The sequence below is a fragment of the Apostichopus japonicus genome, chromosome 14 (assembly GCF_037975245.1).
Source record: "Apostichopus japonicus isolate 1M-3 chromosome 14, ASM3797524v1, whole genome shotgun sequence".
NCBI classification, from domain to species: Eukaryota; Metazoa; Echinodermata; class Holothuroidea; order Aspidochirotida; family Stichopodidae; genus Apostichopus; species Apostichopus japonicus.
This window is the reverse complement of record NC_092574.1, coordinates 4,329,678-4,356,327: the sequence shown is the minus strand read 5'-3', so window position 1 is coordinate 4,356,327 and position 26,650 is coordinate 4,329,678. Positions and strand designations below refer to the sequence as shown.

General features: G+C 38.0%; 1 protein-coding gene across 9 annotated transcripts in view; it reads left to right on the top strand.

The window, feature by feature from the left end:
- The window catches only part of LOC139979346 (uncharacterized), a 69,343-nt gene that overhangs the window by 24,283 nt on the left and 18,410 nt on the right, over positions 1-26,650 (top strand). Inside the window, exons 1-4 of one of the 9 annotated variants that reach the window (XM_071990044.1) lie at positions 2,007-2,027; positions 21,192-23,517; positions 23,745-23,822; positions 25,541-25,588. In XM_071990044.1, coding sequence (XP_071846145.1) covers positions 2,025-2,027; positions 21,192-23,517; positions 23,745-23,822; positions 25,541-25,588 — 2,455 coding nt within the window. In that variant the 5' untranslated portion in view covers positions 2,007-2,024. Of the gene's footprint in view, positions 1-2,006; positions 2,028-8,084; positions 8,384-13,244; positions 13,777-20,047; positions 20,386-21,191; positions 23,518-23,744; positions 23,823-25,540; positions 25,589-26,650 lie in introns of those variants that run through there. The other 8 variants (XM_071990040.1, XM_071990048.1, XM_071990038.1 and 5 more) reach the window with 8 other exon arrangements.

Genomic DNA, 26,650 nt, shown 5'->3' with positions numbered 1-26,650 from the left:
GCCAGTACAAGTCAGCACGGACAGTTGGGAGGTTTAGATGTTACTAATATTGCAAAACATTTAAACTTTATGATCTGATTTAGAAATAATTCATTTTGACTTTTCAAATTAAGAACTTACATGTTCGAACTTAAACTCTGTACGGAACAGTCCAGAATAGATAACTATAATTTGTCGTTATCAATTTCCTGTTTGAATTTGCAAATGGCCGCCTCACTTTCCGTCTTTAATTTTAGCACATCAACAATCTGGCTTATTTAAGAGTTGAAGTAGGTAAACTCATAGAGTGCATCCAGGAGAGTACTTCACATGTTACTCTATAATCAATAGTGTCATGGCGCATCAACAATTAGCTGTATTAATTCAACTCGAGGTGGTGGGTATAGTCAAAGTTCATCCAGGAGGTGCACTACGTTGACTTTTGTTGATTGGTTGAAAGCGTCTAGTTGTTATTCTGAATGATAGATTTGGAACGAAAGAAAAAGTGGGTGGTGCCCCAGAAGTGAGGACACAATGTTAAAATGTTCCACTCATGTAAGTTTAGGAAGATAAGAATTTGTATGTAGAGTTGGAGACAAGTGTCAGTAAGGTTGGTGGTGGTTTGGCTCGCCCCTGTCCAGGTATGTGATTGGTTCATGGTGCTATAATGTAATAATTTCTGGGCATTTTATAGAGGTGAATAGTTCTAATATTTAACAAATTTGTTGCCCTGACACATATTTACATTGTGTTCAGTTCCAGATCAACATACGATTGAAATGGATGGACCTAAGATATCGTTCGAGATTAGTTTCACCGCATCAATATTAATTAGCTAGTAATTTAACAGTTTCATTTGCTTCTAGAAATTTGATACTTAGTTACCGTTCAGTATTGATCTTTGTCACATTGAAAGATGACTTGGAAATCAAACTCTTTTGACTTTTTCTCCATTATTTGAATGAAACTTCACTCGTCAAGCTAGTAAAGTTCACTGAGATGTGATGTTAGGATCACATAATCAACAAATGACTAAAATTTACATTTTTCTAAGGAAAATTGAATGGTATATTTTCCTTGAACTTTTTTGATCTCAAGAAGATCGACATGAGAATTTGCAATGCTTTTCTTCTTCGAAAAGTAGTATTGTCTAAACATACTTGACACTGAGGAAGTCATTTTGCTGGCATATTTATCAATGTCTTGTTGTATTTTCATTCTTATTTTATCACCAAAATCAATGAGTGTTTTTCCTAACAACATGCTAAGAACTGTGACAAGAAAGAAGTATTTCTGAGCCTGCTGTGTGTATAGCAAGCAGGTAGTGGCAGGCAGGCTTCTCTGTAATCAAAGTTTTAGTGGTCCCAAGTGACCCACTTGATCTTAGCAGGGTACAAAGAATAGCCAGTGTGGTTGCCATGTAAAACAGACAAGCCTGTACAGAACTGCAAGAAAACAAGAGTTCGTAAGGATATCGTTTACCTCACCACCTGGCATCAGTTGTGTCTGTCTGTGTGTGTGTAACAGCCTTCAAATTGATGAAAAGCTTTTCTAGTATCTGGAATATCAGTTGATTTGAGTGGTTTATTTGTTGATACTGTAATCCTACTGTGTTTGATATTGTGCAGAGACTGCATCAATGATTATACTACTATTACAGTTACCAAGGTATGGCATCTGCCTGTGCATATATGTTTGTAATACAGTATCATAGTAATATTTGGATATATATACTAGTATAGTGTGTATGTATGCTGTGGGGCTGTTAACTTGCTGAGTGTACTCAATTGAACTGTTTGACCATGGAGAAAAGGTAAGCTGTACTATACAGTATACAGCTACAGTGCCACACACTGTGCATGTGGTAATAGCAGGTGGTGCTTCAATTTATCTGTTCTCCGTGATTATTCATTTAGGAACATATATTAGTTTGATAATGTATTATGGATGTAGCTGTTGTATATTTCTATACAGTTTATATGCACATGGAGATTAACATGGTAGTTACAGTAGTTGTCATGCACTAGATGGACAGTGAACTTTAAATGGTGAGTTTGTAGGCCGTAACAGTAGCAGTAAACAGCTGTCGAACAGTGTATAAGACAGTGATTACTACAGTATTGCATGCAGGGAGTTTCTGTTCTTATCTGTTAAATTATAAGCACTTATCGGTTTATATGGCAAGGTAGTAGCACTCAGCACAATTTAATATAGTATAGTATAGCATATATTCAATATATGCCAGTTTTAATAGATGAAATTGTCAACAATTTCATGTTTTTACCCGTAATTGTCATTAATATAAAGGAAGGTATTTGGGGAGAAGCAGAAATGAACAGAAGAGTGATGGGGTGGGGAGGGGGAGGGGATAGGAAGTGGAGAAATAGAATGGATGAGAGAGGCTGCAAAGGGAGGAGTGGGACTAGAAAGAGCATGAACTCAAGAGGTGAGAATGGTACAAATAGGGGAAAGGCCAGAAAGAAGAGTGTGGTGGGGGAGAGCTCAGTGCTGATCAGGGATTCCATACAGACATTAAGCCGAGATTAGCCTAGATTAGAACTGATATATTGATGCAGCTACTATAATTGAGTCAATTTAATTTATAATTAAACATTTCGTCAATACCAACTCATTACTATATAGTTTGGCAGATACACTATGCTACGTACTTGAGGCTTTTTTCAATTAGTGACGAAGTGTCAATTATGGTCAAGTACAGTAATATTGGAAAACAGCTAAGATATTATCAGCAGGAAGGACAAGTTTGGCAGAATGCCATTGTTGTTGTTGTTTCTGTCACTGATAATTTAAAAACATTGTGAGTTTCAGATAATCATGAAATTTGTCACCCAGGCTTCCAGAGTTGTTTATATCCTAAGCTATATTGAGAAAGGATACGGTCTGCCAAAACAACCTTGTACACTCTATAAAGAAAAGTACACAACTTTCACAAGAAAAGTACACAAGTGCATCCATAGTTTGCCTACCACATTTAGTTTAGGCTGTCCAATACAAATTGAATGATAGTTACAGATATTTCAGTTTTAGTTAAAACTATATAACTGATATACCACCTACTCTCTCCCTCCATCTCCCAAACACTGTTATTATTCCTAATGAATGAGTTGCCATAATTTGTTAAATCATTTTCAACCCTGTCAGCAGAACATATTGGAATCCCAATCCCCTCCCCCCCCCCCCACCCTTTCTTCCTCAAATCCATTGACTGTGTTCTAGGAAACATAACTTATAATTGCAAATAATTTTAATCGTTTTTCGATCTCATATTCCTGTATATTTCTGTATATGGTATATGTATTTACTGTTTTATGTATTTATGTATATTTTATGTATTTATGTATATTTTATGTATTTATTTTATGTCATTGTGTATTCTAGACTGTTTGTAAAGCGCACAGATGCAACGCGTGTAGTGCTCTAGATTTTATATACTTTTACATTTACATTACATTTACAATTGAAAGTATATCCTATTTTCAGTGAAGTTTGTATTATGTATAAGTACATTTTAACTGTATGATGTTTCTCTCTTCTATAGTGTACCTCCAGAGTTTATTAGAACTTTGTAAAATAAATGAACAGCCATGAGCAGTCCTGCTATTAAGTTTGCTTTCATATTCCAGGCTTTAAGATATGAAATGTACAACTGAAATGCCAAGCTCAGTAATAGGATGAAAATTGAATATTTGGAAGACAGTCTGTCGACAAATGAATGCCAAGGCTTTTCTTAATCAATACTGCAGCCATGCTCTATCACTGTACATTCCACAAAACAGTCTGCACAGTTTGCCTTTACTAGGGATTAGAATAAGTGAAGAATTTATAATACCATAACAGACTATAAGGTTGAATTTATGGTGATCTATTGATGGCCAAATTGTATTGTACTTCAGGAATTCTTCTGTCTATACATCACTAATATAGAATAAGCCCTTTAGAGGAAGCTTTACAAAAGTAATATTTAACTTACTCTATAATGTTTTGTGCTGGCATTCTCTATAGTTGTGTATTTCCTTATTGAAACAACAATAAAGTAATAAAGGTATAAAAATAATAGTATTGGGAAAAAGTATTTTTACTGAATGCCATTTTTTCCGAATTGTGATATGTAAGCTCATCTTTGCTGAAGGACAGATTTTTTTGCCTGTCCCTGGAGGTGTGTTGCCATAGTGATATGGTTTTCTCTCTGGTCTGTGTTTAACTATACCTGCAATGGCAGATGCTAGTGACTATTGCACATCAGATGTATACAGATATTGATACAAGTGTTACATCAGTCATTATACTCCTCAGGGCAGAGAGCGAGGCTCGTTGCATTAATCTTATGGTGACTCAGATGACCGTGTAGTGTGGTTACTGCATGAATGTGATTTTACTGAGTAGTTAGTGTATAGCGCCCTCTACTTCATCCACTGAATGAGGGAGCATCTTGGAGTGATTCAGTGTTCATTACTCATCCAGGTGTTGTCTGTCTGATGTTGTTTCCACTAATTCTCTTCTCTACACATATCTTTTCAATGCTCTTTTCCATCTTTCTGCAGTTGACATGTTTTTCCATTTCTGTCAACACATGGGGCTAGTGCCATAAATTTAGTCTGCAAGTCAGTCAGTGCAGTTGAATATTACAATAGTATTACAGGTCCTAGAATACAGTTCTTATGTACCACAGCCAGAATATTTAACCAAGCGTGGATCTCATACTCATAACAACTGTTGATTGATAGAAAACCCTATTTTCAATCTGCCAGGAATGTTTGACCTTCAATGAACAAGAAAGCAAGTGATATAGCTTAGAGATAATTATCCAAATATTCCGGTTGTTTTTAAGTTTGTTACTAGCTAAATTCATGCCTCCCTATTTGGTATGTATTTTATTTGTTCACTGAGTTTGACAATGATGATTGAAATTCAAAGGTGGAAGGGAGAATCTCTTCTTGTTTGGGACAGAAAATTGAAAAATTGATCTTTTTACAATATTTTTTATTAGTGTGGGTGTATCAGTTATACACCTTGCGGTGTTTGAATGCAAACCAGACTTATTCACTAACTTATCAAAACTTCAGGTTTTTGAAGCTTTTGGAATTTTTTGTATTTATTCTTACTATTTGAGCTATGCATCACAGGGGTAATTTGTTTACCAAATGACCCAGTAATAGTTTATTGTTGGAGCAAGATCCTGTTTGTTGGTTTCCTAAATGAGATTTATATATGACTTGCTGTATAGCTGTCAGTAAATATATAAAATCCATCATAGTTGCTACTGTATTGAGAGACTAGCCACTGTGTGTGTCATACAACCTCTAACTATGTCATTAGAAATAACAATATTTAAACATGTTAACAGTACCTCTTTAAGTTAAAATATTCCCAAAGTACGGATGAAGTCAGGTGTAGTGGATTAGGGAATGAACAGACTTGCTTAACTGTATTGCAACGGTTTAGCTAATTATACCGAAGTACTCTAGCAGTTAGGTGTTGTGTCAATTCAAAGTCTGGAAGTTCCGGAACAAAACAAAGATTATTTGTAATGAAAATGTAGATTCTGACATACTTGCTTAGAACAGAGATCAATTATTTAGAATGAATCTCTTTGTTTTCATGTACTTATCAGTTTTGGAATTTGTGGCATATATGCAAGTAGGACACATGTTTCTACTATTATGCTTTCGCTAAGCTTTTTAGTCTTTCTATTCTTACTCTGAGGTTGATGTGCGATACTAACTTAAAACAAACTGCTTTCACTGTAGCATAGGTAGCCATTCTGTAACTAGTATTCAATATAATGCAATGCTTTTCAAACTGAATCTGTTGAGTATCCTCACATGCCATTAAACTCATTTTGCAAATGATTTTGTAAATAAGGTATCAGTGCAATCTACTCATTGCTAAACCTAACATTCATGTTTGGACTGCTCTTCTTCCAACTTTCCTTAATTGTACCGAAATTCCTCCAAACCTTTCTCACACCAATCCCCTGCCTACACACCAAAGCTTAAAATTACCTGACATGAAGGTAAGCTTCTTCCACCAACCTTTTCCTCATCCAACCCCATCCTCCCTTACCCCCCCCCCCCTCATTCAAATCCCTCATCAGTCCTCTCCCATCAGAATTCATGTGATCAATTTTATCACCAGTTTTGCTTTCCAAGAAGAAAGAACATGATGCAACAAAGTATTTAAAGCCATCCTATTTTTAGAACACTGGCTGCGCTGTTACTTATGTCACCTGACTTGACAGGTTGATAAGATTCTAATTCTATGAGTCTTGGAGAGGGGCTATCATTTTATCAGTGGAGGCACATTCCTCAGTTTATGGATTCAATGTTTCACTCAAAGACTGCAGCTGTAAGTTTGTTTGGCACTGATCTCCACATCGCCTTTGGTTTGATGTAAACTGGGAGTCTCTTCTTATCAAATCAGCATAGATTAGCCTTAAAGTGACACAGTGAAGTTAAACTTGCATCATTTCAAAGGAAAAATGATATGATCCATATAAGCAAGAAGTGATTTGTAGATGAGGGAAAGAGTTATTTCTGATATAAATCTTATTATATTAGATCGTTCGGTAGAAGCAGAGGCTAGGGAGCAGATTTTTGTGAGCTTTCGTTGTTGACCATATCAATTGTTCTAACCGATGAAAACTGCTGTACCAGTTGTGCATGGTTAATTAAACCAATCGGTCATACCAAACTTTGGTGGGTTCACATCTTCTGCAGTATTGCCCACTCCCCCATCTTCCCTCCTTCATCTCCCCTTCCCCATCTCCATCTCCCATCCCACTCATCTGCCTACATGTTCATATGGTCAGACATGTCTATACAGACAGTTTAGAATTTATACAGCCAGGTAGTCTAAAAGAGAAAAAGCAAAATGAGAATTTACTTTGTTCCTCGCTTACCTGTCTCCTCACAACCTTGGAACCCCTTCTACCGTGCCTAGAATGAACTGGTCACCTTTTAACACTGTGCGCCCTCTATGACTGGAACACCCCCAGTCTATGCCCTTCATTCTCAGTCTACCATCCAAAGTGCCAACATCGTGCGTTTTGTTGTCAAGGATTTCCTACAGCAATTTTCGTACGGAATTGGAACCTATGTTCTTGGTCTTTTCCATAATTTGGATACTGAAGTATTACCATGTGTGCACAGCCCGATAAGTATTCTCTTTTTTGATAGGGAGGGATCTTCTAGAAGTTTTGAGAACAGTTCTCGCCCCGTTAGAATTGCATAGTGTGTGTATTACGGGTAGCTTTATCACGCATGAACTTAATCATGCCTGTCTGAGATGCCTAATGTAGTGAGTGTCATCTGGGTATATTGAGAGATATGACAATATATAAGGCTGCCTAATTGATAGATTTAGGAGTACTAAATTAACTATGAAGCAAAGTTTCAAAAATTGTATAATATTTGGAGGGGTTTATTCATCATCTCAAGCAGAAGACACCTTTCAGTGACCAGTACTAAAGTAGCCAGTTAGGTCTTAGGTTATGCTTGTGGACTTATAATTCTAAAAGTAGTCTGTTAATTTGCACTTCATATGACAATGCCTTATCCACTCGTAGACACACCTTATCCACTCATAGACATGGTTTTACTTGTTTTATGCAGTCACTCTGTATTTGACTTGTATCTTGATATTTGTATCTTTACAATCCAAGATTAAGTTTGCTTGCTACCTAAAATATAAAAGCTGACCACTCAGCATTTAAAAAGTTATGTACCTGTAGTTATAACATTTAGTGCCAGCACAGTACACATGGACATGTGCAAGCACAGTACACATATAGGCAAACATGCAATGGTATGGTAATTTTCACACTTCGCTGTTTGAATGGTAAGGGTTTCTGGTTTGGATGCTTAAAGAGCTGACCATGTATCTCTTTAAGTGTTTCGACTACTTTTGATTGTACCATTAATGTAGGGCAGGCATCAAGTACAGTATGTGTGGAATCCCAGATGTTAATGGCACACTTGAACTCCCACAATGAGGCATATGTGAGGTATCTCCACAGACACTATAGTATATATTACTAGGTCTTCACTAGATGCCTTCTACTCTAGCTGAATTATGTCTCTGAGCAAATAGTGATTGTCACAGATAGTAGTAGGGATGTTATTGTACAGGTATATACACACAGATAGTAGTAGAGTTATTATTGTAATTGGTATATGCACTAATTCACACTGAATGCAAATACCCAGCATGAAGCTGACAGATTCTGCAGGGTTTATATTTGCTCTGCAGCGGGTGTAATCCTTTCCAGCTTACTACTTATTTAATTGTGGATTTTTAGCTTAAGTACTGGGTACTTCTATTGAGGCTTGCTCACTACACTCATTCCATGGTGGTGGGAAGGAAACACCCTCAGAAATCTAGGAAGGTGAGTACAAACTGTAATCATTGCATTTTTGATTCCTTGCCGAAGGCTCAAGGAATCTATGAGATGGTGATTGTGTGTGTGCGTGTGTGTGTGTATGTATGTGACGCCCTCGGCTCGTAAACACAGAATAGTAACTTCTTGTTATGCCCATCAAGTTTTGCATCCAACCCTGATTTCTTTTCCCGCATATTTTATAAGAGCAATTTTCAGGTCTGCTGAGTTTTGCGTCTTCTGTGTTCTAGATCTGATATCAAACAAGCTTCATATATCTTGACATACCTTCTGTACGTACATCAACTTATGTTATAGTTTTATAGAAATTTCATGAAAAGCAGGAGCACCAGGTTTTGTTTAACGGGACAAGACATAAATGTATACTGCCAGCTTGGCTTAATATCGTACGTTCAGTCAGGGGCGTCGCTAGAGGGGGTGTGGGGGGTGTCTCACCCCCCAATCTTGGTAAAACTGACGATAGTTGGAAAATTTGAGTGCGACAGTCAGAATTTCCGACTGTCGCACTCTAATTTTTCCGACTGTCGCACTCTAATTTTCACATATTCTTGTAATTTGTGAGTGACCTAAAATTTTCGGTCAAAATTGACCTTTAATCAGTCATATTTACCACATTTTCCTTGTCACATTGAGAAATTGTATCTCGCGATCCTTATACTCCACCATAAAAAACTTTGTATCATTTTGAATACTCTAAAAAAAAATGCCTAATAGAACTAAGTCCTGTACAACGTCGCCAGCTTCAATTCGGTTAATTTATGTATTAATTTTGCGATTGGGTGGGTTGACCCTGTTCGCTAGCTTCAAGTAAATTCAGGATATACATTGTCTCTATGGTATACAATTAAAACACTCAATGCTAATCTATGGAAGCTTAAAAGTGCCATCAACATAAGAAAAACTTTGCCCCATAAGTTGACATTTTTCAGTAAATTGTTTAGATAACAAGATAAAATCTTATCAAAAATCAGAAAAATGTTGGATTGCTCAGTTGCTTTAACTGAGCAATTGAACAATTTTCTGAAAAATGTTTCATTGACAACTTATCATAATCTCGTCAATTTTACATCTTTATGCAAAATGTTTAATTGACAACTTATCTTATCTCGTCAATTGGAAATTTTCCTGCAAAATTTCCAATTGTTCATTTCATTCCATCTGAGCAATTGAAACATTTTCTGCAAAATGTTTAATTGACAACTTATCTTATCTCACCAATTGGACATTTTTTGGCAAAATGTTCAATTGTTCACTTCATTCCAACTGAGCAATTGAAAAATTTTCTGCAAAATGTTTAATTGGCAACTTATCGTATCTCGTCAACTCAACATTTTTCTGCAAAATGTTTAATTGTTCACTTCATTCCGAATGCTCAGTTGGAATGAAGTGAACTATTTGATTTTTCATGTGAGTGATAAATATCCCACCCCCCCCTGCCCCAAAGAAAATAATATTAAGCATGCTAGTAAAAAGCACTGTATTTTTTGGTAATTTCACTATGTCGTCGAATATAATTTGTTGAAAATAAAAAGGTTTTCCCTTTTCCCTTTGTTACAATAACATAGCTTTTGTAGTCTATGTAGCCTTCAAGCAGATAGCTATACTCAGTTGCTTACTTGCTTAACCAGAGTGATTAATAAGTTTGTGAAGTGAGGGCCAGTGGTACAAATGTATCGAAAAATAATTTTCCGCACGTTCAACATGTTAATATTGGCGAGAAGTACAAAGGGGGGGGGGGGTACAAGGTAGCAGTCAGAATTTTCTGTCTTCAAAACCCATCCAGTTGGAATTTCAGCCACTACAACCCCCCCCCCCCCCCCCAATCATCAGGCCTTAGCTACGTCCCTGCGTTCAGTCCTTGGTGAGTTAATCTGTGTAATTTCTGCCTAGTTATTTCTTAGTATAACATTGTCACATATAGATGAGCTGCTTCATGACTGACTTACAGTATATATTGTAATTGACCTCAAGATCCCCATCCAAAGTTATTTCAACCACAAGTGGTCAGTTGCAATTTTTCCCAAGCACAAAAGGATCTAAAGTACATTTGCCTTGAAGGATAATATTTCTACTAGTGTGAGACATGTTGATGATGTTAATTGTGATAGTTAATACTTACAAATAATTCCAATCCCCCAAATTGCAACTAGAAATGATCGCAGTGATTTTATGGTAAATCGTCAGTGCCATAAGGGCAACAGAAAATAAATTTCTTTCTTTCGATTGCAACAACTTTTCTCCATTAAACCTTGTCAGAGTGCATTTAGAATAAGAAACATTTAATCTGTCTCAGAAGTTTGTTTTCCAAAATTCATCAGCAAACAAATATTGAGACTTTATATTAAGCTTTATTAAGAGCAATGAAAGAGCGATACTTGCGCAAAAGGCTGGCAATTACGGAAGGGAGATGGCCACACACACATACAGACAATTGCCAGATGCTAGAGCGAGGTTAATACGGTAATGCATAGGTTATATGAGGTGAGTACGTCGCTCCTTAATTCACAAACCAGGTAAGGTTTGGGGAATCTGTCTCAGAAGTTTGTTTTCCAAAATTCATCAGCAAACAAATATTGAGACTTTAAGCTATATATTGTTTGACTTTAAGATACATTAACACCACATTTCATAACCTGTGTTCAGAATACCAAACCTGTTAGAGCAACATAAAGAAGGAGACAGACTGATTGTTTAACAGATTAATCAGATTCCAACATCAAATATTGCAGTGGTCACAGTTGTGCAATTAAGTCTGTTTCCTTTGATTCACCTTTGACCTTTTATACATTAGAAATCCAATCATCCATACTGCTGTTGATATCTGTACAGAAGAGGAGCTTCTAATTATTTGCCATCTGCTCCTGGGCGATTGCAGCTTCTTCTTCCATTTCGAAAAATGCTCCAAGCGCATCAGTAACAAACTCGTTCCTGATCACCAAGCAAGCTTCAATCAATAACTCTACATCAACTACAGATTCTCGCTAACATGCTAAAATTGCATAAACGCACCTCAGCAGAAAAAATTGTATTAGTGATGCGGTGTGAGTCAAAAAAAGTTGTATAGGTGGCAGCCTTTAAAATTAGCATAATATAAAGCCAGTCCAGAATCATCCAATGGGTTGGGAGTTGGATGACAGAGTCGTACAGTACTGGTTGGTTGATGGTTAAGGGATCGCAGTGGATTGAAGTTTATACTCATCCGGAAGTCTGCAGGTGTTAGCAGATCAATCACGTATAGAACTGCTAGTAGTCGGTATATTATCAAGCTTGAGTATGATTAGTCATATGCCAGTCAGTGACTGTAACTCACTTAGTTATTACATGCAGATGATATTGACTTTCTGTATAAGAGCTCTATGGGTCTATTCGGGAGAGCGAGGGAGTTGCAGACTTGCTACTACAATAGGTATAAACTTAGGGAATTTCGCGTAATTTTCAGGGAAACTTTATTTTGCTTAGTTATTTCACAAGTGGAATTAGAAAATTATCCCCTACTGCATGTACACTGCAAAAAACCCAGAGTTTATTTCTCCTTTAAAGTGACCTGTTCTAGTTATCACTCTATCTAATTGCATACTTCTTTGTAGGATACTATTTTTAGAGCTCAAGTGAAATAAACCTCTGCACGTGACACAGGTATATTATGGTCTGTCCTAGCCATCTCTCTGTCTCTACTCACTTCCAGATAAAGTGCATGTTTACTATCATAGAAAAGTACTTGAAAACCAATTCTGAAAACTTGAATGTGTTTGTGCTTGTACTAGTCTAAAGCACGCTGATTGTATGGATATAGAATTCAGCCTTCAAAGTTCATTCTTGCTAGAAAGTCCCAGAATGCTAAACACGTAGCTATGACTATAAACCAATTACATATCACTTAGCATATTAATTTCATTAAGTATAGTTAGCCTTGTCTATTTAGATGCATGTTATCCCAATATGAGATTGCTCTCAGAGAAAGAAGCAAACTATATTTATACTGAAATCAAACATTTAGGATAAAAATTTACCAAACATTTAGGTAAATTTTTTTTTACATTTCATAAAGAAAATTAATGGGAAGATGGCTAATTGTTCGCAATAGCTGTATAATTTGATATTTAAATTATAGCTGATAGTGGTGCAAGGTGTTTCACTGGCTGCTCTGTTCAACGTTTTAGGACAGTATAATAGCTACCTATTTTGATATTTAAATTATAGCTGTTCAAATATTACTGTAAGGTGTTTCACTGGCTGCCAGTATGTTCAACATTTTTAGAACAGTATAATTATAGACATCCTGCCTCACTAACTTAAATCACTCTGGTAATTAAACCTTTTCCTTTTAATTGCAAAGAAAGAGAGAATTCTTTACAAACATAAAAAGAAAATACAAAGATTCCTGCAAATGTGCTATTTTTCTTCTTATTATTTTTCATAAACATACAAATAATTAACTAGCTTATATTTTAATGAATCCTGCAAACAAACAATAAATATTTAATGATCAGTCTCATGATGTTTAAATTCCTGTTTTAAAGTATGAACCCAACGCTTTTAACAATTTATTCTGTCCCCGCCTCATTGAGATACAGTCACATTTTATTTTCAGGCCATTAATCATCTGTACTACCCTCCTATAAGTTTTGTTTTTAATGATCTCCACACATTCTCTTCCCCATACATGATCAGTTCCCTTAAATTCTTTTGTGACACCCGATCCTTCTCTTTTTGCCTCGGAAGCTTCATTCCTCTCTCTCTCTCTCTCGTCTCGTTGTCATGTGACGAAACCGTTAGATCCGTGGTTTGTACCGGAGTATAGTCACCTTTTCTTCTTCTCTCCTGCTGCCTCAGGCGGTCGGTAATATTCATTGCGCACTTAGCACCGGTCTGCATAATTCACAAGCAGCTAGAGCGAGAGAGACTCACAAACCACTTCAATCCAACTCCACATTCGTAAAGCACCGCATGTAGTATTTAAGTTTGCTGAAATTATGTCTACAGAGGTGGAAGAAATTTATTAGTATACTGACGTACAGTAGTACTACGCAGGAAGAGGTTCTTACGGCGTGTGTGTGTCGTCAATCTCTCATTGATGCTGTCGAGCCTCCATCTCGCTCGTGTCTGTGGATTATTACTCTCGTCTCGTTCAGGCATGCTAGGGCGTTGGCTGAGTGTGGAAACAGATGTGTGTACAGTAGGAAGTGAGATTGTTACGAACGGTACCACCGTTGTAAAGCACTGTTTTAAACGTGAGAAACATATCACATGTTGATTATTAAAGCATAAATCAAGTCAATTTTCACGTGGAGACGGTCTAATGTGGGGATGTATAGATGTACAAGTGGCTCATATATGTGATCTGTTCCTCTGTGTCTGAGGCTGACTCTTCTTCACTCAAGGTAAAAATGGATTATTTCTTCTATCGATCAATTTTGTCGTCGTCTTCGTCATCATCACCTGTTGTCAGTGTAATTGTGTATGCGTTCAGTCAAGTAATTGAAGCGGTGTGACTTGATTGATTTTGGATTCTCCCTTTAAAAGAATCAATTAATGTTCAATGATTTCTTTTCAGTCTTAATGTGTGGTTTGCTGGTGTTAAAAGTTGATTTACCCCAGAACCTATCCACAAAACTATGTTTTTACTTTGGCATAGCTTGTACATGTTGTATATGGGAGTATGTATAGTTACACATGTATGTAGGCTCACTGTTATGATGTGTTAGTCATAGTAACAGTACTCGCTGACTCGTGCACATGTTACGACTCATTATGCATACATGTACTCAGACAGATTACACAATGCTGTGCAATGTCGTATATATGTATGTACTGTACATGTGTCTTGATGGAGTACTAGACTGTATTAACTTAGCATTAATGTTTTCAGGTTTTAAACAAGAATGGTTTAAGATCATTCTGTGAGTTAGATTGTTATATGGCTTTATTAGAATTAGACCAAAATTCATGTGTGTAATTGCAACTAGACAATAGTCCATTTTTATGTGGGTGTCGAGTAACATACATACATATCTATATCCATTATCCAAACTGGAATTAACATCGTAACTTGCTGAGCGTTATCCTTAATGTTACAGATTAATATTACTGATTTAGTTTCTCTCCCTGATGTCTTATATTTTAGTATATGTCTATCACTTTAAACCTAAATGTTATGTACCCTAGTAGCATGTCTAGTTAGCCTGCTATAAGAATGTGTAGCTGGGAATATACAGTATCCTGAGTGTGAGGTCTGAAGTCACGGGAATGGACATCCATAGTAGATGCTTTTATCTTAAATGTCACAGTACAATATTAACCTGTGTGGTTTACTCATAGCAACAGATGAATTAGCACACACTGAGCATAATGTGGCACATAACCTATATGTATGATTGGCAGTATAGGTAGGTACAGGTAGTAGTAGCACAGGTAGGTATAGGTAGTAAACACTAGTGTGGGCTGCTTTATTATTCTGTTGGTTATTCTTGAGTTTTATATTCTGTGTAGGCTGGGCTAATGCTTATAGTTTAAGATAACTGCATCAAACTATTGGCCTGAACAGGAGGAGGGAACATCTAGTTATTAATCATTGTATGCAGCACTTGTCTTACATAATTTTGATCTTTGATGGGATAATTTTGGCACCCACAAGTTAGTTTTGCTGTTACTTGTCCTAATGCTCTAGATAATAAGGTGTTATTCATTGATACTCTTTCAGAACACAAAGTACACAAGAACTTATAGAAAGTTGACAGGGTATTGATGAATTCATTAAAAGTTTCATCGGAACCTACATGCTTATATTTCATATTGTAGCCTTTGCCTTGGTACTGCACAAATTATTGCTGAGACAGTGTTTGTTAAGGGCCATTGAAAGGGATTTGTCAAGCCTTTGTTGTAAATTGTCACTGACTGTTGTAAAATGTGGACCCTACTTGCTATATGCTACGACTATTGTGTCTCTAATAAGATTTGCATTGATTTGGTTGTATCTGCTTTTGTTTTTCAGTAGGCAACATATAGAGAAGTGAGAATGTTTTATCAAGTGTTCAGTTAATAGAGAACATAGCCAAAAACATCAACATTCTTTATCAAGTGCAATTGATGGGAATAGACTGTATCCAAAAGTTGTAAGAATAATATATATAATGTTATTGGTGGATATAGATGCCTAGTGTTCCCTGCAGATTGGATTCTTCCCCATATCTCCTACTCATACACTCTGTCCTTTCCTACTGATTTGATAAGTAATGTGTACTGTATATACTTACTGTGGGTAATGTTGTCCATATGAGCCTTTGGTTTGGAATTTTGGAATCCTATATAAAGGAGCAACTTGAGGCTGTGCATGTACTGAAACACTTTCTGGTTATGCTATTTAGACCTATCATGAAGAAAAGGTAAATATTTCCTGTTCCCTGCAGATTATTTTTGCCCAAACCCCTCCTTCCCCCTTCTTAACCTTCTCCCCTCCCCCCAAATGATAATCCTGTACGTGTTAACCTGTACAGTATTCAAGTATTTACTTATCTGTCTCCTCACAACCCCCAAACTCCCTCCCTTTATAAGAAAAGGATACTTTTCACTGCTGTAAAAGACTGTAGAATGTTCTGAAATCCCAAAGGATGTATAGGAGGTAAAAATCCAATGTATCCGGGCAATTTCCGTAAGATTTTGTATCCACTACGAAAACGCATGTGTAAACACTTTGGATGGTAGAATGAGAAGGAAGGGCAACGACCGGAGGAGCCGGTCGCTGAGGGTGCACAGTGTTAAAAGATTACCAGGGCATACTAGACACGGTAGAATGAGGTGCTAAGGTTGTGAGGAGACAGGTAAGCTCGTCACTCGTAAATATATAAACCAGTAAGTTTTATGATATCAGAATGGGTATTCTTACTATGCAGAACAAAGAACATCCATGACACACAGTCAAGTCTGTTGACATCCCTTTGTGGCCGGCCCTGACATTGAAAGTCTCCAGTCATTTGTGTTTTTAATTTCCGGTCATCACTTAGAGATCAGAGGATGATCAACACACCTTTTGCTTTGGATGAAAGATACCCAAATTCCACCCATCACATGTGATAGGCTTCTTTTGACATTGATATGAAAAAACAGATGTTTCTCCATCAGAAACATAATCAGTTTTACCTCCCGGTTCCACCCTGCCATTGCCTCGCATACTAATCAGGTGTCTGGCTGTACATTTTGTACAGAGAACCTTAGAGAATATTTCCCGCCACCCACCCATTTGGTGTCAAGTGAAAACCAATTTTGTGCCCCTTACCTACAGGGGTTTGCAGTAGGTAAAGAGTGAAGTGTAAAATTAATTATCTGTTCACCACCCTTGAGGCCCCCATCCTGTGTTAATAATTGAGAGGTGGAGATGTACCTTATTATGTGTATTTCGAACCTGGAAGAGAATCAAGTGTTGAAAGGTTTTTCTGGACAAAACAAGAAATGCAACAAGAGATTAGACAAGTGACAAATATGGAAAAAAAATGTAGAAATATCACTTTGCTGTTCCTAGAGGCACTGTCAGTTTCAATGCATTGAAACTACTGTAGGAATTCCCAAATGTTGGACTTTGTGTTTTATACTGTAGTGCGCATCCTTTAATTTATATGATCATAATTGGTCATTTTGGAGCATGAATCATACTTATTGGCCATCTTTTGCTGAAAGATTATTGAACACTGTATAGCATGTGGCAGCGAGTATAGCTAGACCATGCACAGGTCTGAGTGCAGCATGCAGTTTAGCAGCTATACTATTGGATCTGTGCTGTGACTGTATGCTCTATTATCATCAGACAACTCTCTACATATATTAATTCAATTCAATAAATTTTTCTCAATAATGAAATCATTTTGGAATCTTTCAAGTTCCCTTTTGCATGTCATTAATACTACATGAAACAGGTTTGGCAAGGTGATGTTTAGTATAGAATCAGATTCAGGGTTCTTGCCCATTTGGCCCTCTAACCCTCATTTCATTAAAAAAATTATATGAGAGAGTCTTGGTTGGATGAATCATAATTATAAATTACATATATAAAGCGTTTAATACAGCGTTTCAAAGCGCTTTACAAAGTAGGAAAGAGACAAAGGAAACCAAGGAAAAAAAGAATCTAGGAATCAAACAGAAATGTTTCAAGTTGTCTTTTGAAAATACAAAGGGAGGCAAATGAATTGAAAATACAGATTGCAATCTTATTAGTTATACTCTGTAGATTTCATGGAGTTACATAGTAAAAAAAAAAGATACTTAAAAGCAGAATTGAAAGGGTTGATTTAGGCTGTTATGATAGGCAGTGCTTCGTATGTGGTTTATTATGGTATGTGTAATATGGCTTTAATATCTGCCGGAAAAAAAATAAAATCCTATCAATAGACTGGCTTAAAATTGGTTTTGTAAATTTGTGGCAAAGTCTCACATGTGTTAATAGGCAATACAGGTGTTTTCCACTTTAAATACATTAATACATAATGGGAGTGACAGAAGTGATGATTTAAATTCAACAGCACACTACATAGATGTACTGCACTTATTGGTATGATTATTTAGCGTATTGGGATAAATAGTTCTGTTATATCTCTAATTATCTAGAAGACTCCTGTGGCATCTCACTGCAGCTTATAAATAATAACTAATAATAAATACGTCATTTATATAGCGTTAAATCACAAAAAGTATCAAAGCGCTTCACAATAAACAAAAACGATCAAAAGGAAATAAATACAGTGAAAACAAATGAGCTTAGTTAATATAATAAGCTTAGCTGCTAGGAATACTTGATGTGGTTGATTTTTATTATTGCCGGTCTGCAATGATTGAAATGTTTCTCCTGTTGAAAGCTGCTGGTGTTTTTCATTCCTTTGCCAAAGCCATTGGATTAATTTTCCACTATTTCTTCCCCCTGAGGAGTTTGGTGACATTAAGTTAAACTCATATGTGGAGAGGTTTGAATCTCTGGGTACTAAGCAAAGAATGTGAAACTTTCAGTTTGTCTGATGCAAATCTGTTAGTCGTGCTGGGTATTAGATATTGTTCATGTTTCACTTCAAGTGTACAGTACCTGCACAGTTGGGATATATATATAGTACTTACAGTAGTAAAACTGCACAGAACATGTTGAATATATGTCAAGTGTCTGCTGGTAGCATGTTGACATGGATTTTAAGCAAACTACAGAGGGTTGCAAATGAGGGGGGGGGGGGGACCTACTACCAATAATAATAAAACACTGCAAGAAATTTGTGGGACATCCTATATATTCTCTATCACAGATTCATGGTTTATGAACCATTACTACCAATTAAGGAGTAGCCAATGGCTGTTACCATCTATAGAGCTCTAGTCTGCTCTACGTTTGAGCTACCAAAATCTAATATACATGGCTTACAAAATGGCAACATGGCTTAGTGAGAATGGTATCAAGTTAAAATCAATCACAACAATTGAGTTTCTATAAATCATAATAATTCAGCCACATTGGTGTTTGCAATTTGCATAAAGTTTGTAACATTTTCAAATATTTCTCATGCCGTAATAGTAGGCGTGTACAAAAACCCCTAATACTGAGCTTAATATGCATGGCAATGTTTTTGATATCACAGTGCTGTGTGATGCCCTGTTAATACTCACTGTTTTACACAACTATATATATTGTACATAGTACAAAATGCAATAGATCTGTTAAAACTGTTTAGACTACTGTCTCAGAATATACACACATAGCATCCTGTACGATCGATGATGGTTCCACATGCTGGTGTACAGAATGGCATATCCATTTAGCGCTTGGCGGTGTTTGAGTTTTGGAGTATCTCGGTTAGAAAGATAAATTGGATGCCTATTGGCCTCCTGCTGTGGCATTATGATTTCCTAACTCCCAAGTGAGAGGTACTGATCCTTCTCACAGCTGGGAGCTCTGTCATCTCTGTGACAGCTATCTGCTCAAAGCAAGGCAGCTTAGATCTTCCTAGCTATCAGTGTTTCAGTGCTATCAGAATCATGTAACCTTGCACTCAGTGGTATCAGTAGAGGTACAAGGTGGGGGGGGAGGGGGAGGACTATATACCTTTCCCATCCTCCCTCTTCACCAACCTAGCTTCTTTTAATTTTAAAACATGTCAATACATCTTCAGTTAATTATATACTAGCTGTATAGTGATCAGAGTTAGTTATACAGGGTAATATTTGGATGCTTAATTATAGACAAGTTAGACCGTCACGCTGTAGTCTACATTTCAATGCATATTTACCGTAATCTGTACTTCTGTAGTCTCATTAATTAATGACATCTATGACTCATCACTTTTAATATTTAAACTATGACCAACTAACACTAGCAAAACCACAGATTTGGAAATCAATCCAACCATGTCATATTTAACACAGTTATATACCAGAATCCTCCGTTTCCCATTTAATAGGATTTCCAGCACAAACAGTACATTCGACATGTAGAGATTGATTGTTTTACCAAGGACATTGAATCAATTTATTGTTAACTCGTCCACCAGCTATAGTATCAATGCAGAGGAAGCTGTGCAGCTGATACTTGTGTGTTTACATCTGTGTTACATGTACACCGTTGCGTAGGTGTACGTTAATACTAGCTACTGCAGGCAGTTAATTCAACATCTGGCAGTAACATGCATGGCCGTTAGTGTGCTAAAAGCCAGCAGTGATGATGACAGCCAGCTATCGTTTCGGCCATCTTACAGTCTGCTGGCATCCTACTGCAACATTATTAATGAGTTTTTGTCTACATGTTGAGGTGCAACATAATTACATGTGAAGAGTTAAAGGACGTCAGTTACGATGATATGAGAGGGTACAATACCGGCTACTCTTGGTTTCGTTTGTTGTTCCATGCAGTAACATGTGCCATACATTGAGTACAGTTTACAATACAGCACTATAGGATATTTAACATTGTACTGAGAGGATATATATATGTGTGGATATTGAACTATTGTAAAGAGGCCGTCTTTATGGTAAGATTCCTATTAGCATAGTTATTTTGCACACTGTGGTGGGGATACTTGTTTTATCTTGTGTTAATGTTGCTATGGCAACTAGTGCATTTTTAATATACAGTAGAGCCGTTCCCATCCATAGGTATTTTGAGATTTAGTGAAGAAACACATGATTTAAAGCTGATACATTTGATTCTGAAACTCTTGTAGTTTTCCTGCAGCTACTCTATCTGCATCTTTTTGTTTTCTTAAGTACAACTATTCCCTCATTATTTGATGAGTTTTAGTGTTTGGAGGTGGTTTGAGCACATTACTTTCTGAATAACCCCAGCAGAGTTTTGCTAAACCTATTCAGATATTACTCCAAAGAATAACTGATGCATAATGTGAATCCGATCTAGCCAGATATTGAATTGCATTTTGGCTCAACTGCAGGTATATGTAACAGTCTTCACCAGAATTTAAAATGTTGTAATTGTCATAGAAATTCAGAGAAACAACTTAGAAACCACAGGAGCAAAACAAACTTGCAGAACCATACTGAAATATCTCAAATTTTTGGACATTCATTGAAACTTATGGTCGTCTGCCATGAAGCAACCTCATTGGGAAAAGTTTCAGAACAGTTATATTTTGCACCAGTTGCCTTTTTACAGTAGGCTGCATTATTGTGACTACACATCCATTGCGAATTTGCACTTGAAGCTCTTTTTCATTCCTTGATATAATTTTACAATTGATTGAGTACTGTCAGTGATCGAGAAATACACAATATTACAGTTTCCCCTGTCTTTACCAGTTTTTTCTTTTCTGTTCTTTGACAGTCAACACAGGTGGAGACGAGGCTCCCTTCTTCGAGACCGAGACGTTCCTTGCTGCCAGGCCCCAAGGCGTCCTCTTGTCACGATAAGACAGCTCGTTCCAGAAGCCTCCCATCTGCGTCATCTCCCAGCTCAGGATTCAAGCACCTCCTGTTAGGTCAGGAGGTCACCACAAGCGATGGTAAAACTGGTGTTTTAAGGTTCAAGGGGAAAACGCATTTCACTCAGGGATATCTGTGCGGCATTGAACTCTACAATGGGAACGGTAAAAATGACGGGTCTGTAGACGGGATCCACTACTTTGAGTGTGTACCGTCGCACGGTCTCTTTGTGCCAGCTTACAAGGTTTTTCCATTGGGACCCCCGTTACTGAACGGTGAAGTTCAGTCTTGTAAAACTGTCGTATCGGACGTGAAAGCTCACAGGAAGCTGCACACGACCGCTACCGTAACCTCTAAACGTTTACCTCGTCCAAAGACCTTGCCGTTCTCCAACGGAGCCCTCCAAAAGGACAGGCAGTCGAAATCCGCAAAGTCTGGGAATACACAGATCAGCTGTTATTCTGTAAAAGTCTCATCATCGGGAGCGAAGGAGAAGCGATCCTCCTCCTCGTCTAGTAAACTCTTAAATCGGAAAGTCAGCCCTCTGGACAAGAGTCTCACATGTCCCGCTTGGTTGGGTAAGGACGCCCTGAAATCCCCCAATTCTCGTTTCTCACAGGTATCTCAAAAAGAGTTTGGTGGTCTGAACAATACTTTCACCTTACCGGGAGACGATCATTCCAGTCTGCAGAGCGACCACAGCGCCAAACGGAAAAATCCGAAAGAGACCGGAGGAAAGAACGGGTATCAACTCTGGCAAGTGATGCCAGAAACTGAGTGTAGCGGTAGGTTAGATTCAGTACCAAGCTATCAGAACCTGTCTAGCATAGGCGGTAGCGAAGAGGAACTGTTGGATATTCCCACGAGACCGGACTTGGTCGAAAACTGTCATTTGAGGGCCAATAGGACCTATGATGTAACCAACGACCCGGCGGAAATAGGATCGCAAGGATCTCTAGGTACCTGCGAAAAGTCCAACTCAAGCCTCGCCTGGGACTTTGACATTCCCACGTCGTCCACCCCGGTTGAATTTCACGTGAGGGTCGGGACGGATGTGGAGGACGCCTTATCCGAGGATGACGAAATCGAATACGACGAGTTTCTAGCTATTCCTTCATCCTTGGATACTCCCACTGGCCGTTGGAAATTTGACCTTTTGACGCCAGAAGAATTAGAGCAGGCTTTGAGCGAATCGAATCTGATACCGGAGAATCTGCGCGAGGAACTCCATGACGACGAACTTTATTTAAAATTTATGGACATTAAGAATACTCCCATTTGGGAGCCGATTACACCGGTCGAGGAGGAATTTTTTGTCGGAGAATCCACCCTCCATTCTAATCCGCTGTCCTTCTGGAGCATGGACTCTGTCCCTGTTAAAGGTGACGTTGCTACAGATCAGGATCCAGTCCAGACCGCAGAGGAGGGTGCGGACATGGAGTTTACTAATCACACCACCATCACCCTTGAAAATGGAGTCAGCTTGGCGGACCACCACAATGACGAAAGCATACCGGCAGACTCGACTACTCGAGTGAGTACCGAAACAAATGGTATAGACCCCAAGGTCACAGTCAAACTTTCTCCCGTGGACCTGTTGGAGGGCGTCAACGATGGGAACCACACCTTCGCCCTGCAGAATGGGCTGGACGAGAGGGGGGAGGGGAAAGAGATAGCGCCCACGACGGTGGAGGTGATGGTTGACGGGAAATGGCAACGCATGGAGCACTCGGACTCTAGTAGTTGCAGCAATCGTACCGTCATGGAGAATCTGAACGGTCTGGAGAAGGCCGTCGAGAGCGCGACGATCGACCTGACATCGGCAGCAGCAGCCGTGACGGTGAAAGAGACCGTCGGCGAGCAGGAAAATAACAAAACTGTTAGAAAGTCCGAAACAGATTCAAGTTTATCTGCCTTAAAGAGGAAATCTCTCCTCATTAAGCCCAAGACGGGGGTCAAACCGAACACTGCTAAGTCCAACGTTAAAGTCGACATCAGTGTCGCGAAGGAGAAGAAGACCGTGAAAGGCGTCGGGAGTCACAAACCTCCTGTACCTCCCAAACTGAGCGTCATCCCACGGCGCAAGGCTCAGGATCCCGTCAAGGCCACCGCAAAGCTGACAGAGGTGAAGAGCAGAATCAATACTGGGAGGAAAGTATCAGACGACGCCGGCAAAGAAAAGGAAACGACCAAGTCGAAGGAATCGAGCACTAAGAAAGAAGTGAAAGGTAAGTAGCAAACTGAGCATGTTTAACATTTAAAGATAACATTTATGTCACAGTTTTGTGAAGCAGCCTGGCACCCTAATGTATGTCATTTGCTTGCTACTCTTGCATCACAAGGTACTGTTCGTAATGTTACCTCATGGAATGTCTGTTTCACCTCATCTGACAGACACAAAGATATTTTACAAAACAGTCTTTTAAGGTTATGTTTGTCTTTTTCCTATCCTTAGTAAAACGTGTGACCAGAAAGAGTACTAGTTCCTCACCAGGAGGTAGCCCTGCATCTGGAAGTAACTCCTCACTTGGAAGTAAGTAACCTCTTTAGTAATAACATGGCTGGTACTTGTCCATTGCCTAGTTTTATACCTCTCTCCGTCACAATGCACTACGGGGGATTTTTCATATTGTCATCTCACCTGCATCTTTACCAAAATCTGTTTCTTTTTCTTATGTTAGTTGCGATTGATTGGTTTTAATCTCTTACTGTACCTTGTTGTAAATGATAGATGCTTCTTCTCTGTTAAGCATTTTCCTGTTTGGTTTAACCGCATCTGCGTTGGTATTAACATTGTTCATGTTCTCTTTTGACTGGGAGACTCTGCTTCCACAGTGAATGCCCAGTGTACTGTACTAGTGATTGTAGACTTGCACACTGGATACACATGAGACATCTACTGTATCAGGAGAGTATTCAGAAGTACGAGTTGTCTGACGTCAAATGGGAGGAGCTTGACGTTTGCACCGAAACAATCCTAACAGAAATGTAATCTCTCACTTTAGAATCACATTATAAACATCTAGATTTCATGTAAACTCTTCAGTAAAACACCTCACCGGAGAGAGAGTATTACTCTCCTGCCAGTAAGCAAGCCCCTACCTGGAAGTCAGTAACATCACATTTACTAACACTGTTCTATTTGTCCTCAGCCTTTGTTGCATTTATCTCCTCTCAGGATGCACTAGTTTGGGTTATTCATCCTTCCATTTGCACCTGCATTTGTTTTGTTCATTTTGAAGTAATAATTTTATGATGAGTAAAATCATAACATTTAATTTATTGGGTATTTGCCGTAGGCAGCCAAGTAACCTATGCAGTCAAGTTGGGATCTGTGTGTGTGTATGTGATGCCCTAGCTTGTAAAAACGATATCTCAGGATAAGTAACATATGCAGTTTTCGTATTTGGCATGTAGCATCCCCATAATTAGTACAAAACCCTGTTGTTTGGGTGGAGGTCAAAGGTCATTTGGGGTCGGCAGAGGGCAAAATGTGAAAAATCTAAAAACCGTTTCTCCAGAACCCTGACCATCAGATTAGGAGCTCATGTATGCATGATAGGATAGCCTTATGATGTACTTTAGTGTAAAGTTTTTACACAATTTCCCCATGCTCAACAAATACTTGCTTAATTAGAGCAACCGAGAAAAGTATTGTTGCATTCAGCCGGCTATTACTGTACGGCAGAAAAGCAGTCATAGTTTCATGATTTTCCTGTAGCAATAGAGCTAGGGATACAGTAACTTGCAAACTACTCTCGTGCTGCATATGTACTGTACGAGGCAAGTAACGGCTGGGAGGGGTTCAACCTCTGGTTGATTTTGCTACTCCTCAAAACTTGATAGATACAATTAACTGTTTGGTAATAGTGAATTATTTGCTCATTTCAGTATAAATGTAAGGTACAATCCAGGACTTTGAGCTTCCATGTGTTAAAACATCTAATTTAAGCACCGTTGCCGTGGGTTACTCATCATGTAACAAATTATCTGTGGAATGCTGCCCTTGTATGATATCCTGTTTTTTCATTTATTTTAAAAATTCTCAATCACATCTATTAAACAAAGTGCCATTCACTTGATCTTGATCCTGATCCCTTTGTTTTGTGTGCATTGTTATCGAGATTTGTGATTCGTTGACCATATCAGCAGTCTCAAAGTTTGTCCTCTCTGATGAGAGAAAGGTATTGTATTACTCACCGAATGAAGCATGTCTGGTTAAGGTTACATTTTCTTTTTAACCATCCTCAGCGAAACGTCCTCCCAGCAGAAAGAGTACTAACCCCCCACCATCTGGAAGTAAGTACCCTCCCTTGTACTAACATGTTTGTATTTGTCCTCAGCCTCCTCTTTAACTCACCTCTCTTCCCGATTCGTGTCCTCTCAGCATGCACTACTTCAAGATTTGTTCATCTCGTCATGGCACCTGCACTTGATTGTTTTAATGTTCATTTCTGAGTGTGGCTTTTAAGATGAGTAAAATAAAGTCCTTTAATAGGGTATTCTTTGTGGGTTACTTTGCGTGTAGCAAATTGTCTGTTGATTGCTGCTGTTTGCCTTTGATAACCTCTTTTCCATCTCGTTGTAAATGCTCACTATATTATATAACAGTGTCTTTACCTAAACTTCTGTTGGTCAATGTAGACTTATGATGCAATTCCTTCACCCTAAATGCAATATTTGTCCAATTAAGGATTTCTGTGTCCTATTCAACCGATTGGTGCCAATCTGTTTTATACTGTACCCTGTTAATCCCCTCAGGATCAACTGATTAGAGTTGTAATCTCTAACCCTAAAGTTTCATCAAATATAGAGCTGTCTAACCCGCACATAAATCGTTAATTACACTTCATGTTCCCATCAATTCTCTTTGATTTTCAAGGATAAATAAGTGTCATTTCTGGGAGAACCTATCCCATTACCAAAATGACTTCAATCCAACCTTGTTTTAATTCCATCCATCATTCACCATGTCCAATTGTTTTATAGTCTTCGAGGGATGTTTCATTGTACCATAATCCCAGTTTCAGCTCTCCCACCCAGGGGACATGAGTCTTTAGGGAAGTGGGGTTTCTTCTAAAATATAAAAGAAGTATGTTCCCAGTAAATAGCATAAGTTATAAAGCTCACATCTAGCCGACGTGGCAGTAACAATTTCAATTTCTTTATTCCAGTATAAATTACAAAATTTTTATAAATAGGACACATAATAATAATACACAAAAGACGTAAAATGTGCAATCATGAAAGCATGAACAAATAACGAATAAGATGGGGGATTAGAAGGTTGAAAGACAAAAAGGATTATAACAGAGATTCGAAGAACCCAATATAAAAGGCTGCTCTGTAGATAAATGAGTT